A 24,571-nucleotide genomic window follows, 5' to 3' on the forward strand; every position below is an offset into this window, starting at 1 on the left:
TCCAGGAAGTGAATCAATCAAGAACTAACTTTATCTGGACAATAACTTTATTCTAGAGCTGCTGTAAAGCCAAGCAATCTAATTACTATTACAGTACTATTGTATGAACTATTATCACTGTAAAGCTGCTGTGAAACTTGTAAGACTGGAAAAACTGGAATAACTTTAAGAGAGGGCTACCCTCTGAGAAAACAAAGGAAATTAACATATTGAACTCACTTTCGGGCACTATCAAGATGAAGGCCTCACCTCCCTCATCCTCATCTACACCTCTTTCCCTCGACTCCAACTCCCTCCCTCATCCTCATCTACATCTCTTTTCCTCGACCCCCCTCCCTCCCTCATCCTAATCTACACCTCTTTCCCTCGACTCAAACTCCCTCCCTCATCCTCATCTACACCTCTTTCCCTCGACCCAACTCCCTCCCTCATCCTAATCTACACCTCTTTCCCTTGACTCCAACTCCCTCCCTCATCCTAATCTACATCTCTTTTCCTCGACCCCCCTCCCTCATCCTCATCTACACCTCTTTCCCTCGACCCCACTCACTCCCTCATCCTCATCCTCATCTACACCTCTTTCCCTCGACCCCCACTCCCTCCCTCATCCTAATCTACATCTCTTTTCCTCGACCCCCACTCCCTCCCTCACCCTAATCTACATCTCTTTCCCTCGACCCCCACTCCCTCCCTCATCCTCATATACACCTATTTCCTTCGACCCCACTCCCTCCCTAATCCTCATCTACACCTCTTTCCCTCGACCCCCACTCCCTCCGTCATCCTCATCTACACCTCTTTCCCTCGACCCCCACTCCCTCCCTCATCCTCATCCTCATCTACACCTCTTTCCCTCGACCCCCACTCCCTCCCTCATCCTCATCTACACCTCTTTCCCTCGACCCCACTCCCTCCCTCATCCTAATCTACACCTCTTTCCCTCGACCCCACTCCCTCCCTCATCCTAATCTAAACCTCTATCCCTCGACCCCACTCCCTCCCTCATCCTAATCTACACCTCTTTCCCTCGACCCCACTCCCTCCCTCATCCTAATCTACACCTCTTTTCCTCGACCCCCACTCCCTCCCTCACCCTAATCTACATCTCTTTCCCTCGACCCCCACTCCCTCACTCATCCTCATATACACCTATTTCCCTCGACCCCACTCCCTCCCTCATCCTCATCTACACCTCTTTCCCTCGACCCCACTCCCTCCCTCATCCTCATCCTCATCTACACCTCTTTCCCTCGACCCCCACTCCCTCCCTCATCCTCATCTACACCTCTTTCCCTCGACCCCCACTCCCTCCCTCATCCTCATCTACACCTCTTTCCCTCGACCCCACTCCCTCCCTCATCCTCATCTACACCTCTTTCCCTCGACCCCACTCCCTCCCTCATCCTCATCCTCATCTACACCTCTTTCCCTCGACCCCCACTCCCTCCCTCATCCTCATCTACACCTCTTTCCCTCGACCCCCACTCCCTCCCTCATCCTCATCTACACCTCTTTCCCTCGACCCCACTCCCTCCCTCATTCTCATCTACACCTCTTTCCCTCGACCCCACTCCCTCCCTCATCCTCATCTACACCTCTTTCCCTCGACCCCCACTCCCTCCCTCATCCTCATCTACACCTCTTTCCCTCGACCCCCACTCCCTCCCTCATCCTCATCTACACCTCTTTCCCTCGACCCCCACTCCCTCCCTCATCCTCATCTACACCTCTTTCCCTCGACCCCACTCCCTCCCTCATCCTCATCTACACCTCTTTCCCTCGACCCCACTCCCTCCCTCATCCTCATCTACACCTCTTTCCCTCGACCCCACTCCCTCCCTCATCCTCATCTACACCTCTTTCCCTCGACCCCACTCCCTCCCTCATCCTCATCTACACCTCTTTCCCTCGACCCCACTCCCTCCCTCATCCTCATCTACACCTCTTTCCCTCGACCCCACTCCCTCCCTCATCCTCATCTACACCTCTTTCCCTCGACCCCACTCCCTCCCTCATTCTCATCTACATCTCTTTCCCTCGACCCCACTCCCTCCCTCATCCTCATCTACACCTCTTTCCCTCGACCCCACTCCCTCCCTCATCCTCATCTACACCCCTTTCCCTCGACCCCACTCCCTCCCTCATCCTTATCTACACCTCTTTCCGTGGATAGAAATTTCCTCTTTCTTGGTATATAATGACACGCAGCGAGAGCTCATGGCTTTTCTGTATCTGAGATCAGCCTGTGAGGTCGAGAGCTGAGTCTCTCGTTCCCACACATTCCTAATGTCGGGTAAACATTTTCCTCTTTGTTCAAGAGCATTTGATGTTTTGCATTGATTATCTTTGAATTGATTATGAAATTGTAATGATATATTTACCTGACATAATAAACTGTTATATTGATTATTCTAATTGAAATTGACATTATTTTCATTCAAGAAGTTTAAAATGAATAGTAAAACCTTTGTTCACATTTAATGATGCACAGATATAATTAAAACCTTTTCATTTATGGAGTCAGATGAAGTAACGAGTTAATACATATGACAAAATGTATTGAATTTAACCAAAAATAATTTGCCGCGAGAAAAGACAGTAACACGCAGAGCCCCTGTGCCGGTCGGATGCCGGACTTTGGGCCGATCGAGCGCGACCTTACAAACTCTATATTGTTAAATCTAATCTAATCTTAAATCCGTCTACTACAGTATCGCATCAGGGAGTGCATTGTAGTGTCCCTGAGGAAAAATTTGATTCATTCGTTGCTATAGGAGAAGAGGAATTTTGCAAAATCGTTAACTCATCTAAATCGACAACTTGTATGTTAGACCCTATACCGACTAAACTATTGAAAGAAATGCTTCCAGAAGTCACAGATCCTCTTCTCAATATCATTAATTCGTCTTTGTCTCTAGGATACGTACTGAAAACCCTTTAAGCTGGCTATGATTAAACCGTTTGTTAAAAAAACGCAACTTGATCCTACGGAATTAGTCAATTACAGGCCGATCTCGAATTTGCCTTTTCTGTCAAAGATAATAGAAAAGGCAGTATCCTCACAACTGTGTTCCTTTCTTGAAAGAAATTATATCTATGAGGATTTGCAGTCCGGATTTAGACCGTACCATAGTACTGAGACTGCTCTCATTAAAGTCACAAATGATTTGCTCTTATCATCCGATCGTGGTTGTATCTCTCTATTAATGTTACTTGATCTTATTGCTGCATTTGACACCATTGACCACAACATTCTCTTAAATAGACTAGAAAACTATGTTGGCATTAGTGGAATTGCACTAGCATGGTTTAAGTCATACTTATCTGACCGTTATCAGTTTGTAGCAGTAAATGAAGAGATGTCTTATCGGTCAAAAGTTCAGTATGGCGTACCACAAGGCTCAGTACTAGGACCGCTGCTGTTCACTCTGTATATGCTACCGTTAGGAGATATCATTAGGAAATATGGAATTAGTTTTCACTGTTATGCTGATGATACTCAGCTCTATATTTCCTCAAAACCTAAAGAAACTTACCAATTCACAAAATGAACGGAATGCATAGCTGATATAAAAAAATTGGATGACTAGTAATTTCCTTCTACTAAATTCTGAAAAAACAGAGATTCTAATTATTGGAGAAAAACTTCCACACATAATAACCTAGAATACTGTTTAACACTTGATGGCTGCTCTGTCAAGCCTTCGTCGTCAGTTAGGAACCTGGGTGTGCTCTTTGATACCAATCTCTCATTTGAAAGTCACGTGTCTAGTATCTGTAAAAGCACATTTTTCCATCTTGAAAATATATCTAAATTACTTCATATGCTCTCATTGACAAATGCGGGAACAATTAGTTCATGCGTTCATGACCTCAAGGCTAGATTATTGTAATGCTCTACTGGGTGGTTGCCCTGCACGCTTAATAAACAAACTACAGCTGGTCCAAAACGCAGCCGCTAGAGTTCTTACCAGAGCCAGGAAGTACGACCATATTAGCCCGGTTCTGTCAACACTGCATTGGCTCCCTATTAAACATCGTATACATTTTAAAATATTGCTGATTACTTACAAAGCACTAAATGGTTTAGCTCCCCAGTACTTGAGCGAGCTCTTAACGCATTATAGTCCTTCACGTCTATTGCGATCTCAAAATTCTGGCCAGTTGATAATACCTAGAATATATAAATCGACTGCTGGCGGTAGATCCTTTTCCTACTTGGCACCAAAACTTTGGAACAATCTTCCTAACATTGTCCGGGAAGCAGACACAGTCCGTCAGTTCAAATCTAGACTAAAAACACATCTCTTTGGCTTAGCATACACATAACACACTATAGACTTCTATAATTCAATATTAGGCTGAATAGTTTAGATCAGCCGGAACCGGGAACACTTCCCATAAATCCTGATGTACTTTGTACATCATAAGAAGGATGGCGTCTACGCTAATATTAGTCTCTCTGTTTATCCCAAGGTTTACCGCAGTCCGCCGGATCCAGGCCTTATCCAGATCTGATGAAGGACCATCACTTGGACACGACGACAACGCATCCCTGAAGTGCCAGCCTCAACAACACTGTGAAGGCCTCATGGACACCTCAACAAACTCGTCTCCACACCGGCGTAATGACTCACTGTTCGTTTGTTGGCCAAAGGAGGACTGGCCCCCCGACTGAGCCTGGGTTCTCCCAAGGTTTTTTACTCCATTCTGTCACCTGATAGAGTTTTGGTTCCTTGCCACTGTCGCCTTTTTTCGCGTTCATTCGCCATTGGCTTTTGGCTTGTTTAGTTGGGAACATTTAATTTTGAATTTAACAATACTATTACAACTTTACTTTCCTGTTACCTCTTTAAAGCTGCTTTGAAACAATTTGTATTGTAAAAGTGCTATATAAATAAAGGTGACTTGACTTAAAGCGCCGTATAAATAGAGGTGCCTCGACTACAACACATATTCATTATTGGGTGCTAGTTTGAGAAGAGGATACTGTTTAGTGTTTTAAACAGTATCTGAATATTGATCAGTGAATATTATCCATCAGTGTCTACGATCGTGATGATCTCTAGAGTTCAAAAGAAATCAATCGATGCAAACTAATACTAAAGATTATATGAGCGAAGGAAAGTTGAAACACGAGACGATTTTGCTCTTACCTGTAAATGAACATGAATTCTTCACAATTCCCAAACGCTGCTTTTTACTACGGAACAAATCGAACCAGAAAAGTGTGACGGAAGCCTTTAACCCGAAGGAGGGAAAGGCTCGTCTACGAAGCGAGTGCGATCTACATGATGATCACACGTCCTCAGTCTCAGACTCTTTAAAGAAGACCTCGGACATCAGCAGCGTCCAGAACACGATGGTCAGGGACATGTTGACCACGACCATGAAGATCAGGAGCGGGTGGAGCATGATGGGAAACTTCTCTCAGAGCGAACCTTCTCAGAGTGAACACGTTCCTGAAGGACAGAGAGTTCCTAACACTAACCCTAATCCCAAATGACCCTTGACCCTAATACACCTCTCTCTTCCTCCAGTCGACCTATGTAATCCTCGGATTAATATAAAGCTGTACAGAGACAGACGGCAGTTATGATGAGCACTAATACAGGATCCTTCACACATAATCATTTATTACCAAACAAGTGTTCACCACTTCAATGAGCACAAATTTTCTGCCTTAAATTATTATTGTTTAAATTAATACATTTTTAGCTAACTGTGATTTTATATATGTACATTTCTGAAATACATAACTCTGATGACAGATCACTGTAAACTGTAATGTGCACTCGTGCATTTTCTGTAAAGCGGATTTGATGTGTATTGTGAAAGGCACTATAGAAATAAATGTGAATTGAATTGAACATAGTAGGGGTTCTCCGACACGATTTTTGGGGCCGATAAGTGATCCCCGATTACTGGAAGCTGTATCACCCGATACCGATCACAGATTACAGGGTCTATTGGAAGCCTTCTATTTATCATGTAGCATTATTTATTAAACTATATTTAACAACAATGTAGATTAAGTATTACAATTAAGAGAAGACAATGTATCATGAATTGACACCTGTGTATTTATTTGCAAGCAACATGTCCAGCATAATAACTTGAGCTTGACCAATACAACTTTCCTGTAGAATATAAAATAAAAAAAGATAAAAGATAGAATATCTGAGTCTTTAAGTTTAGTTTTAGACTATTTAAACTAAAAACTGAAACAAAAAAAAGGCTATAGCCAAACTAATGTTTTGAGTCAGTCAGCCATCAGTTTTTCTAATACACTTAAAAGGACCACAGGTAGAAAAGTTCAAAGCAACAAAAATACAAATAACAACTTCCATATCTGTATCTATCTACAATTATTCTTTTTTCTGGGATGCTCAGTCAGATTTTGTGTGCATTTAGAGAGGAAGAGAGAGGGAGAGTGAGGTAGAGAAAGAGAGGGAGAGTGAGGTAGAGAAAGAGAGGGAGAGTGAGGTAGAGAAACAGAGGGAGAGAAAGAGAGGGAGAGTGAGGTAGAGAAAGAGAGGGAGAGTGAGGTAGAGAAAGAGAGGGAGAGTGAGGTAGAGAAAGAGAGGGAGAGTGAGGTAGAGAAAGAGAGGGAGAGTGAGGTGGAGAAAGAGAAGGAGAGTGAGGTGGAGAAAGAGAGGGAGAGTGAGGTGGAGAAAGAGAGGGAGAGTTAGGTAGAGAAAGAGAGGGAGAGTGAGGTAGAGAAACAGAGGGAGAGAAAGAGAGGGAGAGTGAGGTAGAGAAAGAGAGGGAGAGTGAGGTAGAGAAAGAGAGGGAGAGTGAGGTAGAGAAAGAGAGGGAGAGTGAGGTAGAGAAAGAGAGGGAGAGTGAGGTGGAGAAAGAGAGGGAGAGTGAGGTAGAGAAAGAGAGGGAGAGTGAGGTAGAGAAACAGAGGGAGAGAAAGAGAGGGAGAGTGAGGTAGAGAAAGAGAGGGAGAGTGAGGTAGAGAAAGAGTGAGGTAGAGAAAGAGAGGGAGAGTGAGGTGGAGAAAGAGAGGGAGAGTGAGGTGGAGAAAGAGAGGGAGAGGGAGGTGGAGAAAGAGAGGGAGAGTTAGGTAGAGAAAGAGAGGGAGAGTGAGGTAGAGAAAGAGAGGGAGAGTGAGGTAGAGAAAGAGAGGGAGAGTGAGGTGGAGAAAGAGAGGGAGAGTGAGGTAGAGAAAGAGAGGGAGAGTGAGGTGGAGAAAGAGAGGGAGAGTGAGGTGGAGAAAGAGAGGGAGAGTGAGGTGGAGAAAGAGAGGGAGAGTTAGGTAGAGAAAGAGAGGGAGAGTGAGGTAGAGAAAAAGAGGGAGAGAAAGAGAGGGAGAGTGAGGTAGAGAAAGAGAGGGAGAGTGAGGTAGAGAAAGATAGGGAGAGTGAGGTAGAGAAAGAGAGGGAGAGTGATGTGGAGAAAGAAAGGGAGAGTGAGGTGGAGAAAGAGAGGGAGAGTGAGGTAGAGAAAGAGAGGGAGAGTGAGGTGGAGAAAGAGAGGGAGGGTGAGGTGGAGAAAGAGAGGGAGAGTTAGGTAGAGAAAGAGAGGGAGAGTGAGGTAGAGAAACAGAGGGAGAGAAAGAGAGGGAGAGTGAGGTAGAGAAAGAGAGGGAGAGTGAGGTAGAGAAAGAGAGGGAGAGTGAGGTAGAGAAAGAGAGGGAGAGTGAGGTAGAGAAAGAGAGGGAGAGTGAGGTGGAGAAAGAGAGGGAGAGTGAGGTGGAGAAAGAGAGGGAGAGTGAGGTGGAGAAAGAGAGGGAGAGTTAGGTAGAGAAAGAGAGGGAGAGTGAGGTAGAGAAAAAGAGGGAGAGTGAGGTAGAGAAAGAGAGGGAGAGTGAGGTAGAGAAAGAGAGGGAGAGTGAGGTGGAGAAAGAGAGGGAGAGTGAGGTAGAGAAAGAGAGGGAGAGTGAGGTGGAGAAAGAGAGGGAGAGTGAGGTGGAGAAAGAGAGGGAGAGTTAGGTAGAGAAAGAGAGGGAGAGTGAGGTAGAGAAACAGAGGGAGAGAAAGAGAGGGAGAGTGAGGTAGAGAAAGAGAGGGAGAGTGAGGTAGAGAAAGAGAGGGAGAGTGAGGTGGAGAAAGAGAGGGAGAGTTAGGTAGAGAAAGAGGGAGAGTGAGGTGGAGAAAGAGAGGGAGAGTTAGGTAGAGAAAGAGAGAGAGAGTGAGGTAGAGAAAGAGAGGGAGAGTGAGGTAGAGAAAGAGAGGGAGAGTGAGGTAGAGAAACAGAGGGAGAGGGAGGTAGAGAAAGAGAGGGAGAGTGAGAAAGAGAGTGAGGTAGAGAAAGAGTGAGAAAGAGAGTGAGGTACAGAAAGAGAGGGAGAGTGAGGTAGAGAAACAGAGGGAGAGTGAGAAAGAGAGTGAGGTAGAGAAAGAGAGGGAGAGTGAGGTAGAGAAACAGAGGGCGAGTGAGAAAGAGAGTGAGGTAGAGAAAGAGAGGGAGAGTGAGGTAGAGAAACAGAGGGCGAGTGAGAAGGAGAGTGAGGTAGAGAAAGAGAGGGAGAGTGAGGTAGAGAAACAGAGGGAGAGTGAGAAAGAGAGTGAGGTAGAGAAAGAGAGGGCGAGTGAGAAAGAGAGTGAGGTAGAGAAAGAGAGGGAGAGTGAGGTAGAGAAACAGAGGGCGAGTGAGAAAGAGAGTGAGGTAGAGAAAGAGAGGGAGAGTGAGGTAGAGAAACACAGGGAGAGTGAGAAAGAGTGAGGTAGAGAAACAGAGGGAGAGTGAGAAAGAGAGTGAGGTAGAGAAAGAGAGGGAGAGTGAGGTAGAGAAAGAGGGAGAGTGAGGAAGAGAAAGAGATGGAGAGTGAGAAAGAGAGTGAGGTAGAGAAAGAGAGGGAGAGTGAGGTAGAGAAAGAGAGGGAGAGGGAGGTAGAGAAAGAGGGAGAGTGAGGAAGAGAAAGAGATGGAGAGTGAGAAAGAGAGTGAGGTAGAGAAAGAGAGGGAGAGTGAGGTAGAGAAACAGAGGGAGAGTGAGAAAGAGAGTGAGGTAGAGAAAGAGAGGGAGAGTGAGGTAGAGAAACAGAGGGCGAGTGAGAAAGAGAGTGAGGTAGAGAAAGAGAGGGAGAGTGAGGTAGAGAAACAGAGGGCGAGTGAGAAGGAGAGTGAGGTAGAGAAAGAGAGGGAGAGTGAGGTAGAGAAACAGAGGGAGAGTGAGAAAGAGAGTGAGGTAGAGAAAGAGAGTGAGGTAGAGAAACAGAGGGCGAGTGAGAAAGAGAGTGAGGTAGAGAAAGAGAGGGAGAGTGAGTTAGAGAAACAGAGGGCGAGTGAGAAAGAGAGTGAGGTAGAGAAAGAGAGGGAGAGTGAGGTAGAGAAACACAGGGAGAGTGAGAAAGAGTGAGGTAGAGAAACAGAGGGAGAGTGAGAAAGAGAGTGAGGTAGAGAAAGAGAGGGAGAGTGAGGTAGAGAAAGAGGGAGAGTGAGGAAGAGAAAGAGATGGAGAGTGAGAAAGAGAGTGAGGTAGAGAAAGAGAGGGAGAGTGAGGTAGAGAAAGAGAGGGAGAGGGAGGGAGAGAAAGAGGGAGAGTGAGGAAGAGAAAGAGATGGAGAGTGAGAAAGAGAGTGAGGTAGAGAAAGAGAGGGAGAGTGAGGTAGAGAAACAGAGGGAGAGTGAGAAAGAGAGTGAGGTAGAGAAAGAGAGGGAGAGTGAGGTAGAGAAAGAGGGAGAGTGAGGAAGAGAAAGAGATGGAGAGTGAGAAAGAGAGTGAGGTAGAGAAAGAGAGGGAGAGTGAGGTAGAGAAAGAGGGAGAGTGAGGAAGAGAAAGAGATGGAGAGTGAGAAAGAGAGTGAGGTAGAGAAAGAGAGGGAGAGGGAGGTAGAGAAAGAGGGAGAGTGAGGAAGAGAAAGAGATGGAGAGTGAGAAAGAGAGTGAGGTAGAGAAAGAGAGGGAGAGTGAGGTAGAGAAACAGAGGGAGAGTGAGAAAGAGAGTGAGGTAGAGAAAGAGAGGGAGGTAGAGAAAGAGGGAGAGTGAGGAAGAGAGTGAGGTAGAGAAACAGAGGGAGAGTGAGAAAGAGAGTGAGGTAGAGAAAGAGAGGGAGGTAGAGAAAGAGAGGGAGGTAGAGAAAGAGTGAGAGTGAGGAAGAGAAAGAGATGGAGAGTGAGAAAGAGAGTGAGGTAGAGAAAGAGAGGGAGAGTGAGGTGGAGAAACAGAGGGAGGTAGAGAAAGAGGGAGAGTGAGGAAGAGAAGGAGAGCGGGGGGTTAGAGATTATTAGATTAATTTCTCTCCCAAAGCTTAGGCCTACTTCTTAATCATCATTTTTTGGTAAAATTATTATTATTATCATTATTTTTTTGCAAGAACCCTTGCAAAATTATTTTAAACCGATTAAGAAAGCCAGCACTACTGGTCACATCTATGGTTAGATTGATTTGTTTAGATCCAGTGAAGTCTGTCCCACCACTTTTCCTCAGGAGCGATATTGTCCCCCAAGCCTGGGTTTCCCCATGCTGCCTTGCCGCAGTGCGATTTTTTTCACGCAGCTAGGCAGTCTGGATTCAATGTCCAGATTTTCGCCACATCTAGGGAACCAATCACAGAACGGGGAGGGAGCAGCAAGACGATGACGACGTCTACGCAACACACCAAAGCAGTTTGTTTAAAGCTATGGATCCAACATGGCAGCAGACGCAAGTTACCCTCCGATGCAGTCTTACGGCCGTTTCACACCGCAAGCGTGAGCGGCACTTGAGCAGCGCGTCAGCGTAACTACATCGTCACTGCAGCTGCAGACGCGCGAGAGTATTCACACTGGAAGCGTTTGTACAGTGTCACAGCAGCGGCTCCAAAGCTACATATATAAGCGAGCAAAAATTCTTTACGAAGACAACTATACATTTGATTTTAGAAGTTGGTCATTTAAACATTGATAGTCTTGAAAGTTTGCTATGGGGTGGTGTACAACATTCGCATATAAATGTTAAACAACAAAACAACCCAGAAAATGGCTCCAATCTATTAGTTTCAGTCATGGTTTCGATATGTTTACAAGACTACAAACTCCGTGGATAAAAATCAAAACGCACACAAAAAAAACACACGCTCGGGTTTAATTTGGGTTGTGCTAGCCTATGTAGATGTCTGTGTATTACATAAACTAAAAGAACGTCTATATATAATATTTTCTGGCTAGTTTACTTTAGTTTTTTTATATAATACACAACTTTCACCCAAACTGAATAATTAAAAACAAGTTTTTACCGGGTAGCCTAAATCTTCTATAAATATTTTTGAGTCTTTATTTTCTTTTATTTGCCTACTCAAGTTCTTGTTAAAACTCACTAGACATGCTTATTCTGTGCATTTTGGGCACTTTTTGTGTGAAATCATATTTATTCTGTGCATTTTGGGCACTTTTTGTGTGAAATCATATTTATTTTTGTCCATCAAAAGTGTGCTTTCACTTTAATTGATTAACATGCACGCCGGAAAAAATACACGCCGCTCACGCATGCGGTGTGAAAAGGACGTTAGATACACACCATCGTGTACACATAAATCTCTGACCCATCGTCTTTTTCCTCGTCTAATTTCTGTCGCTCTACATACGTCATCTGGTATACTTGAAACGATTGGCTATGAGTTACAGGCGCATTTGATAGACATTCTTAGCACCCAATAAACGGCTCTGGGCATTCGTAAACCACGCCTCAAATAAGAGAAAATGAACATGTGGTTCCCAGACCCAAGTCTCAATGAGACTTAGCCAGGCTTATGTGCCCCACCAATTTTTGTAACATTTAGGCACATATGTACCTAATACAAATAAATAAAACATCACCAGTTAACTAGCAGAGCATTAATTTAGTTCGCTATTAAATAAGAGATCTAGCGCTAAAATGTGTAGTTTTTGAACTCAAGCTGAGCGCATGTGTCCGCGGCTATCCGTTGCATGGAGACAGTGTTCTCTGCTCGCGCAGGCTTCACTCGGACACTTCAATCTATCGCCGTTGCGTTGCGGAGACTCTTTATTCATTCCGGTGAAATCACAAAATAAAATGCACACAAACGTGTCCCTGCTTGATACAGACTGTAACCACTGATGAACACATTCAGTTTTGATGAGATAGAAAAAACTATACGAGTGCGGATTAGAACCCGTAACCTCTGACACACTTGGCAAAAGCTCTACCGCTAGACCATTTAAGAACTCAAGCATAGTTTGCGGATCGATTGATTTATTTACTGGATGAGAGCGGCTGCACAGTTTGACAAGCCTGCAGCGGCATGGTACACACATTGCAGATTGCTAATGAATTGTCTTTTTCACACACTTTGTCGAATTGCCAGAACGGTGAAGCCATTTTTACCAGGGCGTAAAAAATTCTCGCAAGTTTTGCGATCGGCTTTTCTGAATCGGCCTTTATAGAGCGCCGATCACACATCCCAAAGCAATTATAAGCCGATTATGATCGGCAACCGATCAATCGGAGCACCCTTAGAACAAATGATCATTCTTTCATCATCATCATCATAATAATAATAATAATAACACGGAAAGATTTCTCAAAAAGTAACTGAATGAATTTATATTCATAAGTTCATGACACATAATAACATCACATAGAATATCATAATGAGACATTTCCAACGTTCTCATGTTTAATGATTTCAAAGAATTTTAGTGAATGATTATTAAAACTAGTGTTGTCAAAAAGTAGACTTCGGTTCCAAGTCAATACTGAAATTTTAAGATTGGCCGCTGAGTGGAATCATAAACTCCTCTGATTAGCCATTTTGTTCATGTGCTCAACAGATCTGTCTGTGATTGGCTACAATGATCAACTTACGGGAGCGCTTGAGAGCGTTTTATAAAGCGGGAACGGGAGCGTTTGAGAGTGTTTTATAAAGCGGGAACGGGAGCGCTTGAGAGCGTTTTATAAAGCGGGAACGGGAGCGTTTGAGAGTGTTTTATAAATTGGGAACGGGAGCGTTTGAGAATGTTTCACAAAGCGGGAACAGGGGTGTTTGAGAGTGTTTTATAAAGCGGGAACGGGAGCGTTTGAGAGTGTTTCATAAAGCAGGAAGGGAGCGTTTGAGAGTGTTTTATAAAGCGGGAACGGGAGCGTTTGAGAGGGTTTTATAAAGCGGGAACGGGAGCGTTTGAGAGGGTTTTATAAAGCGGGAACAGGAGTGTTTGAGAGTGTTTTATAAAGCGGGAACGGGAGCGTTTGAGAGTGTTTTATAAAGTGGGAACGGGAGCGTTTGAGAGTGTTTTATAAATTGGGAACGGGAGCGTTTGAGAATGTTTTATAAAGTGGGAACGGGAGCGTTTGAGAGTGTTTCATAAAGTGGGAACGGGAGCGTTTGAGAGTGTTTTATAAAGTGGGAACGGGAGCGTTTGAGAATGTTTTATAAAGTGGGAACGGGAGCGTTTGAGAGTGTTTTATAAAGCGGGAACGGGAGCGTTTGAGAGTGTTTTATAAAGTGGGAACGGGAGCGTTTGAGAGTGTTTTATAAAGTGGGAACGGGAGCGTTTGAGAGTGTTTTATAAAGCGGGAACGGGAGCGTTTGAGAGTGTTTTATAAAGCGGGAACGGGAGCGTTTGAGAGTGTTTCATAAAGCGGGAACAGGGGTGTTTGAGAGTGTTTTATAAAGCGGGAACGGGAGCGTTTGAGAGTGTTTTATAAATTGGGAACGGGAGCGTTTGAGAATGTTTTATAAAGTGGGAACGGGAGCGTTTGAGAGTGTTTTATAAAGCGGGAACGGGAGCGTTTGAGAGTGTTTTATAAAGCGGGAACGGGAGCGTTTGAGAGTGTTTCATAAAGCGGGAACAGGAGCGTTTGAGAGTGTTTTATAAAGCGGGAACGGGAGCGTTTGAGAGTGTTTCATAAAGCGGGAACAGGGGTGTTTGAGAGTGTTTTATAAAGTGGGAACGGGAGCGTTTGAGAGTGTTTTATAAATTGGGAACGGGAGCGTTTGAGAATGTTTCATAAAGCGGGAACGGGAGCGCTTGAGAGTGTTTTATAAAGCGGGAACAGGAGTGTTTGAGAGTGTTTTATAAAGCGGGAACGGGAGCGTTTGAGAGTGTTTTATAAAGCGGGAACGGGAGCGTTTGAGAGTGTTTTATAAAGCGGGAACGGGAGCGTTTGAGAGTGTTTTATAAAGCGGGAACGGGAGCGTTTGGGAGTGTTTTATAAAGCGGGAACGGGAGCGTTTGAGAGGGTTTTATAAAGCGGGAACGGGAGCGTTTGAGAGTGTTTTATAAAGCGGGAACGGGAGCGTTTGAGAATGTTTTATAAAGCGGGAACGGGAGCGTTTGAGAGTGTTTTATAAATTGGGAACGGGAGCGTTTGAGAATGTTTCATAAAGCGGGAACAGGAGTGTTTGAGAGTGTTTTATAAAGCAGAATTGGAGCGTTTTGGGGGTTTATAAAGCGGGAACGGGAGCGTTTGAGAGTGTTTTATAAAGCGGGAACGGGAGCGTTTGGGACTGTTTTATAAAGCGGGAACGGGAGGGTTTGAGAGTGTTTTATAAAGCGGGAACGGGAGCGTTTGAGAGGGTTTTATAAAGCGGGAACGGGAGTGTTTGAGAGTGTTTTATAAAGCGGGAACGGGAGCGTTTGAGAGTGTTTTATAAAGCGGGAACGGGAGCGTTTGAGAGTGTTTTATAAATTGGGAACGGGAGCGTTTGAGAGTGTTTTATAAAGCGGGAACAGGAGTGTTTGAGAGTGTTTTATAAAGCGGGAACGGGAGCGTTTGAGAGTGTTTTATAAAGCAGAATTGGAGCGTTTTGGGGGTTTATAAATTGGGAACGGGAGCGTTTGAGAGTGTTTCAAAAAGCGGGAACGGGAGCGTTTGAGAGTGTTTTATAAAGCGGGAACGGGAGCGTTTGAGAGTGTTTTATAAAGCGGGAACAGGAGTGTTTGAGAGTGTTTTATAAAGCGGGAACGGGAGCGTTTGAGAGTGTTTTATAAATTGGGAACGGGAGCGTTTGAGAGAGTTTTATAAATTGGGAACGGGAGCGCTTGAGAGTGTTTTATAAAGCGGGAACGGGAGCGTTTGAGAGTGTTTTATAAAGCGGGAACGGGAGCGTTTGAGAGGGTTTTATAAAGCGGGAACGGGAGCGTTTGAGAGGGTTTTATAAAGCGGGAACAGGAGTGTTTTGGGGGTTTATAAATTGGGAACGGGAGCGTTTGAGAGTGTTTCATAAAGCGGGAACGGGAGCGTTTGAGAGTGTTTTATAAATTGGGAACGGGAGCGCTTGAGAGTGTTTTATAAAGCGGGAACGGGAGCGTTTGAGAGTGTTTTATAAAGCGGGAACGGGAGCGTTTTGGGGGTTTATAAATTGGGAACGGGAGCGTTTGAGAGTGTTTCATAAAGCAGGAACGGGAGCGTTTGAGAGTGTTTTATAAATTGGGAACGGGAGCGTTTGAGAGTGTTTTATAAAGCGGGAACGGGAGCGTTTGAGAGTGTTTCATAAAGCGGGAACGGGAGCGTTTGAGAGTGTTTTATAAAGCGGGAACGGGAGCGTTTGAGAGTGTTTTATAAAGCGGGAACGGGAGCGTTTGAGAGTGTTTTATAAAGCGGGAACGGGAGCGTTTGAGAGTGTTTTATAAAGCGGGAACGGGAGCGTTTGAGAGTGTTTTATAAAGCGGGAACGGGAGCGTTTGAGAGGGTTTTATAAAGCAGGAACAGGAGCGTTTTGGGGGTTTATAAATTGGGAACGGGAGCGTTTGAGAGTGTTTCATAAAGCGGGAACGGGAGCGTTTGAGAGTGTTTTATAAAGCGGGAACGGGAGCGTTTGAGAGGGTTTTATAAAGCGGGAACAGGAGTGTTTGAGAGTGTTTTATAAATTGGGAACGGGAGCGTTTGAGAGTGTTTTATAAAGCGGGAACAGGAGTGTTTGAGAGTGTTTTATAAAGCGGGAACGGGAGCGTTTGAGAGTGTTTTATAAAGCGGGAACGGGAGCGTTTGAGAGTGTTTTATAAAGCGGGAACGGGAGCGTTTGAGAGTGTTTTATAAAACGGGAACGGGAGAGTTTGAGAGTGTTTTATAAATTGGGAACAGGAGCGTTTGAGAATGTTTCATAAAGCGGGAACAGGAGCGTTTGAGAGTGTTTTATAAAACAGGAACGGGAGCGTTTGAGAGTGTTTTATAAAGCAGAATGGGAGCGTTTTGGGGGTTTATAAATTGGGAACGGGAGCGTTTGAGAGTGTTTCATAAAGCGGGAATGGGAGCGTTTGAGAGTGTTTCATAAAGCGGGAACAGGAGCGCTTGAGAGTGTTTTATAAAGCGGGAACGGGAGCGTTTGAGAGTGTTTTATAAAGCGGGAACGGGAGCGTTTGAGAGTGTTTTATAAAACGGGAACGGGAGCGTTTGAGAGTGTTTTATAAAGCAGAATGGGAGCGTTTTGGGGGTTTATAAATTGGGAACGGGAGCGTTTGAGAGTGTTTCATAAAGCGGGAACGGGAGCGTTTGAGAGTGTTTTATAAAGCGGGAACGGGAGCGTTTGAGAGGGTTTTATAAAGCAGGAACAGGAGCGTTTTGGGGGTTTATAAATTGGGAACGGGAGCGTTTGAGAGTGTTTCATAAAGCGGGAACGGGAGCGTTTGAGAGTGTTTTATAAAGCGGGAACGGGAGCGTTTGAGAGGGTTTTATAAAGCGGGAACAGGAGTGTTTGAGAGTGTTTTATAAATTGGGAACGGGAGCGTTTGAGAGTGTTTTATAAAGCGGGAACAGGGGTGTTTGAGAGTGTTTTATAAAGCGGGAACGGGAGCGTTTGAGAGTGTTTTATAAAGCGGGAACGGGAGCGTTTGAGAGTGTTTTATAAAGCGGGAACGGGAGCGTTTGAGAGTGTTTTATAAAACGGGAACGGGAGAGTTTGAGAGTGTTTTATAAATTGGGAACAGGAGCGTTTGAGAATGTTTCATAAAGCGGGAACAGGAGCGTTTGAGAGTGTTTTATAAAACGGGAACGGGAGCGTTTGAGAGTGTTTTATAAAGCAGAATGGGAGCGTTTTGGGGGTTTATAAATTGGGAACGGGAGCGTTTGAGAGTGTTTCATAAAGCGGGAATGGGAGCGTTTGAGAGTGTTTCATAAAGCGGGAACAGGAGCGCTTGAGAGTGTTTTATAAAGCGGGAACGGGAGCGTTTGAGAGTGTTTTATAAAGCGGGAACGGGAGCGTTTGAGAGTGTTTTATAAAACGGGAACGGGAGCGTTTGAGAGTGTTTTATAAAGCAGAATGGGAGCGTTTTGGGGGTTTATAAATTGGGAACGGGAGCGTTTGAGAGTGTTTCATAAAGCGGGAATGGGAGCGTTTGAGAGTGTTTCATAAAGCGGGAACAGGAGCGCTTGAGAGTGTTTTATAAAGCGGGAACGGGAGCGTTTGAGAGTGTTTTATAAAGTGGGAACGGGAGCGTTTGAGAGTGTTTTATAAAGCAGAATGGGAGCGTTTTGGGGGTTTATAAATTGGGAACGGGAGCGTTTGAGAGTGTTTCATAAAGCGGGAACAGGAGTGTTTGAGAGTGTTTTATAAAGCGGGAACGGGAGCGTTTGAGAGTGTTTTATAAAGCGGGAACGGGAGCGTTTGAGAGTGTTTTATAAAGCGAGAACAGGAGCGTTTGAGAGTGTTTTATAAAGCGGCAACGGGAGCGTTTGAGAGTGTTTTATAAAGCAGAATGGGAGCGTTTGAGAGTGTTTTATAAAGCAGAATGGGAGCGTTTTGGGGGTTTATAAATTGGGAACGGGAGCGTTTGAGAGTGTTTCATAAAGCGGGAACGGGAGCGTTTGAGAGTGTTTTATAAAGCGGGAACGGGAGCGTTTGAGAGTGTTTTATAAAACGGGAACGGGAGCGTTTGAGAGTGTTTTATAAAGCAGAATGGGAGCGTTTTGGGGGTTTATAAATTGGGAACGGGAGCGTTTGAGAGTGTTTTATAAAGCGGGAACGGGAGCGTTTGAGAGGGTTTTATAAAGCAGGAACAGGAGCGTTTTGGGGGTTTATAAATTGGGAACGGGAGCGTTTGAGAGTGTTTCATAAAGCGGGAACGGGAGCGTTTGAGAGTGTTTTATAAAGCGGGAACGGGAGCGTTTGAGAGGGTTTTATAAAGCGGGAACAGGAGTGTTTGAGAGTGTTTTATAAATTGGGAACGGGAGCGTTTGAGAGTGTTTTATAAAGCGGGAACAGGAGTGTTTGAGAGTGTTTTATAAAGCGGGAACGGGAGCGTTTGAGAGTGTTTTATAAAGCGGGAACGGGAGCGTTTGAGAGTGTTTTATAAAACGGGAACGGGAGAGTTTGAGAGTGTTTTATAAATTGGGAACAGGAGCGTTTGAGAATGTTTCATAAAGCGGGAACAGGAGCGTTTGAGAGTGTTTTATAAAACGGGAACGGGAGCGTTTGAGAGTGTTTTATAAAGCAGAATGGGAGCGTTTTGGGGGTTTATAAATTGGGAACGGGAGCGTTTGAGAGTGTTTCATAAAGCGGGAATGGGAGCGTTTGAGAGTGTTTCATAAAGCGGGAACAGGAGCGCTTGAGAGTGTTTTATAAAGCGGGAACGGGAGCGTTTGAGAGTGTTTTATAAAGTGGGAACGGGAGCGTTTGAGAGTGTTTTATAAAGCAGAATGGGAGCGTTTTGGGGGTTTATAAATTGGGAACGGGAGCGTTTGAGAGTGTTTCATAAAGCGGGAACAGGAGTGTTTGAGAGTGTTTTATAAAGCGGGAACGGGAGCGTTTGAGAGTGTTTTATAAAGCGGGAACGGGAGCGTTTGAGAGTGTTTTATAAAGCGAGAACAGGAGCGTTTGAGAGTGTTTTATAAAGCGGCAACGGGAGCGTTTGAGAGTGTTTTATAAAGCAGAATGGGAGCGTTTGAGAGTGTTTTATAAAGCAGAATGGGAGCGTTTTGGGGGTTTATAAATTGGGAACGGGAGCGTTTGAGAGTGTTTCATAAAGCGGGAATGGGAGCGTTTGAGAGTGTTTCATAAAGCGGGAATGGGAGCGTTTGAGAGTGTTTTATAAAGCGGGAACAGGAGCGCTTGAGAGTGTTTTATAAAGCGGGAACGGGAGCGTTTGAGAGTGTTTTATAAAGTGGGAACGGGAGCGTTTGAGAGTGTTTTAAAAAGCAGAATGGGAGCGTTTTGGGGGTTTATAAATTGGGAACGGGAGCGTTTGAGAGTGTTTCATAAAGCGGGAACAGGAGTGTTTGAGAGTGTTTTATAAAGCGGGAACGGGAGCATTTGAGAGTGTTTTATAAAGCGGGAACGGGAGCGTTTGAGAGTGTTTTATAAAGCGAGAACAGGAGCGTTTGAGAGTGTTTTATAAAGCGGCAACGGGAGCGTTTGAGAGTGTTTTATAAAGCAGAATGGGAGCGTTTGAGAGTGTTTTATAAAGCAGAATGGGAGCGTTTTGGGGGTTTATAAATTGGGAACGGGAGCGTTTGAGAGGGTTTTATAAAGCGGCAACGGGAGTGTTTGAGAGTGTTTTATAAAGCGGGAATGGGAGCGTTTGGGAGTTTATAAATTGGGCACGGGAGCGTTAGAAAGTGTTTTATAAAGTGGCAACGGGAGTGTTTGAGAGTGTTTTATAAAGCGGGAATGGGAGCGTTTGGGAGTTTATAAATTGGGCACGGGAGCGTTAGAAAGTGTTTTATAAATTGGGCACGGGAGCGTTAGAAAGTGTTTTATAAAGTGGGAACGGGAGTGTTTGAGAGTGTTTTATAAAGCGGGAATGGGAGCGTTTGGGACTGTTTTATAAAGCGGGAACGGGAGCGCTTGAGAGTTTTATAAAGCGGGAACGGGAGCGCTTGAGAGTGTTTTATAAAGCGGGAACGGGAGCGTTTGGGACTGTTTTATAAAGCGGGAACGGGAGCGTTTGAGAGTGTTTTATAAAGCGAGAACAGGAGCGTTTGAGAGTGTTTTATAAATTGGGAATGGGAGCGTTTGGGAGTGTTTTATAAAGCGGGAACGGGAGCGTTTGGGAGTGTTTTATAAATTGGCAAAGGGAGCGTTTGGGAGTGTTTTATAAAGCGGGAATGGGAGCGTTTGGGAGTGTTTTATAAATTGGGAATGGGAGCGTTTGGGAGTGTTTTATAAAGCGGGAACGGGAGCGTTTGGGAGTGTTTTATAAATTGGCAAAGGGAGCGTTTGGGAGTGTTTTATAAAGCGGGAATGGGAGCGTTTGGGAGTGTTTTATAACACAGGAACGGGAGCGTTTGAGAGTGTTTTATAAAGCGGGAACGGGAGAGTTTGAGAGTGTTTTATAAATTGGGAACGGGAGCGTTTGGGAGTGTTTTATAAAGCGGGAAAGGGAGCGTTTGGGAGTGTTTTATAAAGCGGGAACGGGAGTGTTTGGGAGTGTTTTATAAATTGGGAACGGGAGCGCTTGGGAGTGTTTTATAAAGCGGGAACGGGAGCGTTTGGGAGTGTTTTATAAAGCGGGAACGGGAGCGTTTGGGAGTGTTTTATAAAGCGGGAACGGGAGGGTTTGGGAGTGTTTTATAAAGCGGGAACGGGAGCGTTTGGGAGTGTTTTATAAATTGGGAACGGGAGCGCTTGGGAGTGTTTTATAAAGCGGGAACGGGAGCGTTTGGGAGTGTTTTATAAAGCGGGAACGGGAGCGTTTGAGAGTGGTTTATAAACTGGGAACGGGAGCGTTTGGGAGTGTTTTATAAAGCGGGAACGGGAGCGTTTGGGAGCACCAGATCGGTCTGCTGATAGACGCTCACATGGGTATCTATGCAAGCGCTCGGTGGAGAGCCTCATTGATGTATATTTACAACATGTTTTTAAAGCGCTGATCATTGTAGCCAATCACAGACGTACGCTGAGCGCAATCAGTGTTGGCCGATGCCAAAATGGCCAATCAGAGCGTTTATGATTCTGCTCAAAGCGGCACAATCCTAAAATTTCAGTACCAACTTGGAACTGAAGTCTGTACTTTTTGACATCTCTAATTAAAATATATCCATCCATTTAAAACAGTCTTTTTGAAGAAGAACATTTCTTTACTTTCACACTAATGAATAACATGATCGGGTCACATGATCGGCTCACTGTCCGGTTGTGTGTTTCCCAAAGACAACAATAGAGTTCAGTGTACTGCGTGACTAGTTTGGGAAACACAGTCCTCAAACATACGGGACGCTTCGTCAGACCCGATCTCTGCTCTTCCCTGACGTCACTCTTGATCACGACGTCTGACGTCTCAGTGTGTTCAGATCAGCTACTGATTATAAGTGGAAGTATAAACTCAAGTTCACACAAGTGTAGAGAATCACATTACGTGGCAACATCCTCCACAAACACACACACACTGACGGTCTCCAGCACAGATTCACACCGGACCACCGGAGCTTGTTTTCACGGATCGACCATGTTGGATCGGCACTTGTCAGATGAGTGACGTCCTGTAATCCGTGATCGTCGCTAGAACTGGCCAACAAACATCTGTAAGATCAGAAGTGTGTCTTTCTTCAGTATAAAAGCCTCTTATTGTGATGTTCTGTGTCCATGAGTCCGTCGTGGTCCTCCTAGCAAGCGATTTCTCTGTCTTCTGTTGTTTGATTAGTGTTATTGTAGAGACTGCAGGAATATTAGTGCTGTCACTTTAAGAGCTGCACGGATCCAATATACTGATACACACCAACACACAGTCTCTCGCGCTTGAACGTTTTACAATCATATCAAAATGCTCACAGAGGAATCGATAAGAGCAATTGAAATTTTAATTTTATAACAAGTATCCGATTCCCAACCCTAATCATTGTTTCCCACTCCTCCTAGCAATTACGTACTGTAATCCAGTGGTTTTCCATGTAAAAAAATAAATGTGTGTGTGTTTGAGTGAGTGTGTGTGTGTGTGTGTAAATGTGAGTGAGTGTGTGTAAGTGAGTGTGCGTGCGTGCGCATGTGTGAGTTAGTGTGTGTGAGCTTGTAATATTTGAGAGTAAAAAACTACTGGCCTACAAATGTCAGTCAGATCAGAAGTGTCTCCCGATGTTTCCACTCCTCCTCCTAGCAGTCGAGCGTCCTCTGCTGGTTCTCCTGCTGCAGGAAGTACTCGCAGAACAGCTCGCGCACTTCCTGTGCGTCGGGGTCGTCGCTAGCGGGAGACACCTCATCCGCGGGCTGTGGGCTCTCCTCGCTACGCACCGCCTCCTCCCAGCGCGCGTCGAAAGCGTCCCCGTGGAGCTCGCACACGTTGTGCAGGACGCAGCACGCCTCGATCATCGTGGGCACCACGTCCATGCGGCAGTCGTTACGCTTCAGCAGGCACTGCCAGCGCGCGCGGAGCCGCAGGAACGCTAGGTCCACCACGGCCCGCGCGCGCTCTAGCCGCCGGTTAAATGCGCGCTGCCCCGCCGTGAGCTCGAGCGACTCTGGGTGGCTCTTCATCAGCCAGCGCTTCAGCGGGAACCCGGCGTCGCCTAGCATCAGGTGTCCTAGTGGGCGGCCCATGAAGTCTAGTGGTGGGAGAAACCCACGCTCGCACCCTCGTGCCCACAGCGTCGAGTTCTGCAGGATCTCCGAGTGTTCGGTGCTGCCCGGGAACCCTGCGCACACGTCCCAGAACTGGCCCAGAGCGTTAACGGCGCCCTGCGTGACGACCGATAGCCATCCGCGGCTGTTCCAGTAGTGCTGCGTGTCGCTGGATGGCGCGATGATGGGCACGTGAAGGCTACCGACGGCTCCGACACACCGCGGGAAACCCCAGCGCGTAGCGAACAGCCGAGCCGCGTCCTCCAGCTCCTGCTCGCTGGGCGAGCGCAGGTACAGCGGGCGTAGCATTAGCACGATGGCGTGGCACACGTCGCGCACGCACTTGCACACGGTGGAGCGGCCCACGCCAAACAGGCTGCTGATGGTGCGGTACTCCACGTTAGACGCCAGACGCCACAGCGCTACGGCTACGCGCTTCTCCAGCGGCAGCGCCGGGCGCAGGCGCGTGTCCTGGCGGGTTAGCCGCGGCTTCAGTTTCCCACACAGCAGGAAGAACGTCTCCTTCGTCATGCGGAACTTCTCCAGCCAATCGGATGGCTGGAACTCCCTCATCACCACACGCTCCCACCAATCCGTGCTCTCGATGTTGCTCCACACGCGTGTGGGCCGCGCCGGCAGCTCCGCGACGGGACGCGACGTCTGAGCGATCAGCATCTGCGAGAAGAGAACACGTGTTACTGTTACTCCTGCGGACACGAGTCACAGCGATAAACACGAGAACATCAGAATCAATGATGACTTCATCAAATATGAGATAACTGGGATTCAGCTAAAGCTGCTCTCCTGAAGATCTGCAGGGTTTGTGTTCTTTCCTCTGTTGAACACAAAAGATGATATATAGTATTCCACAGTGAACATTAGGGGTGTGTGATATATGTGACCCTGACCATAAACCCAGTCACGAGTCGCACGGGTATATTTGTGGCAAAAGCCAACAATGCATTGTATGGGTCAAAATTATCGATTTTTCTTTTATGCCAAAAATCCTTCGGATATTAAGTAAAGATCATTTTGTAAATTTTCTACCTTAAATATATAAAACATTTATTTTTGTTGTTTTAAAAGCACATTGTTTTATCATATTTTTTGCAGATATCCATGTGATATTCTCACTCAGCACAGGAATTTTTTTAATAATTTTAGTAATTTTATGAGATGCATGTGGATATAAAATATAGCCTGAAAGAATCCAAGAAGCAGCATTAGGCTATAGTGATGTAGAAAGAGTTCATGAAGAAACACTCATCATCAGGGCTCTACTACAGGGTTAGTTAGTCGACAAATTCAGCATTTTGGGTCCGTGTACTTGTCGGCCATCGGATTTTCGTTTTGAAAGGAAAAAAACAAAAACGGAAAACGGCCAGTTTCCCAATTACCATTATTAAATAGGAAAACAAAAAACATTATTAGTTTTTTGTTTTGATATTAAAAAACTGAAAACGAAAAACAATCTCGTTATCCGATTGTCCTTCATGTGTTTATAGATGGAAATCGGAAATCAAAATACGTATCGTAATCCTTAATTCCATAGATATAAACACTAATTCTGCACTGGTATTTTTTCGTGACCCGGAAGTTTCTCCCGCCACGCCAAGACCCGCCCTATTTGAAAAACGTATCTGATGTGTTCGGAGTTGTGAGATCCAGGCGATCACCGGGCGTTCAGCGCTCACTAACCCCGACTGGAACAGCTTTTCCTCGGCTAGTGCTTCTGATGTTTGTGGTTAAACATGAGATATAATTTGTCTTGTGTATAAGTCGATCTTTGGTCTCATTAATCTATAGTTTGTTCAATAGCAAATCATTTTGGCTGAGGGCAAAGTGTAGTTTCATAACTTTAGATATTTAGGTTATTTAACTTTAACTTTGTAGCCTATTAGAGAGCTGACGTATGTTTGACTTCATTGTTTGCTGTATTGTTATGCATTGTATAGCTTCTTTTACCTATTAGGCTACTTATACTTTTATACTGGATATTATTGATCATTAAAACTGACATTTAACAAAAAAGACAGGGTTGTGTAATTTTATATTCTAAAATATATAGAATATTTTACTATACATTCTCTTCACTGTATGTACATGTATAATAAAATAAAATGACAACCCTGTCTCTGTTTGTTAAATGTCAGTTTTAATGATCAATAATGTTTCATATTTTTAAAATGAAAA

The 24,571-nt window shown here is 45.1% G+C and overlaps 1 protein-coding gene across 2 annotated transcripts in view; it reads right to left on the bottom strand.

The window, feature by feature from the left end:
* Positions 1-24,571, bottom strand: part of LOC143748483 (uncharacterized) — a 42,612-nt gene that overhangs the window by 11,955 nt on the left and 6,086 nt on the right. The window contains exon 1 of one of the 2 annotated variants that reach the window (XR_013206798.1): positions 5,157-5,503. Coding sequence is in view for 1 of the 2 variants with exons in the window: in XM_077240527.1 (XP_077096642.1) it covers positions 21,914-23,053 (1,140 nt within the window). In the remaining variant the exon portion in view is untranslated. Of the gene's footprint in view, positions 1-5,156; positions 5,504-21,861; positions 23,054-24,571 lie in introns of those variants that run through there. The other variant, XM_077240527.1, reaches the window with a different exon arrangement.

The sequence above is a fragment of the Siphateles boraxobius genome, unplaced genomic scaffold (assembly GCF_051911475.1).
Source record: "Siphateles boraxobius isolate OS27281-9 unplaced genomic scaffold, OSU_SipBor_1 238, whole genome shotgun sequence".
NCBI lineage: Eukaryota > Metazoa > Chordata > Actinopteri > Cypriniformes > Leuciscidae > Siphateles > Siphateles boraxobius.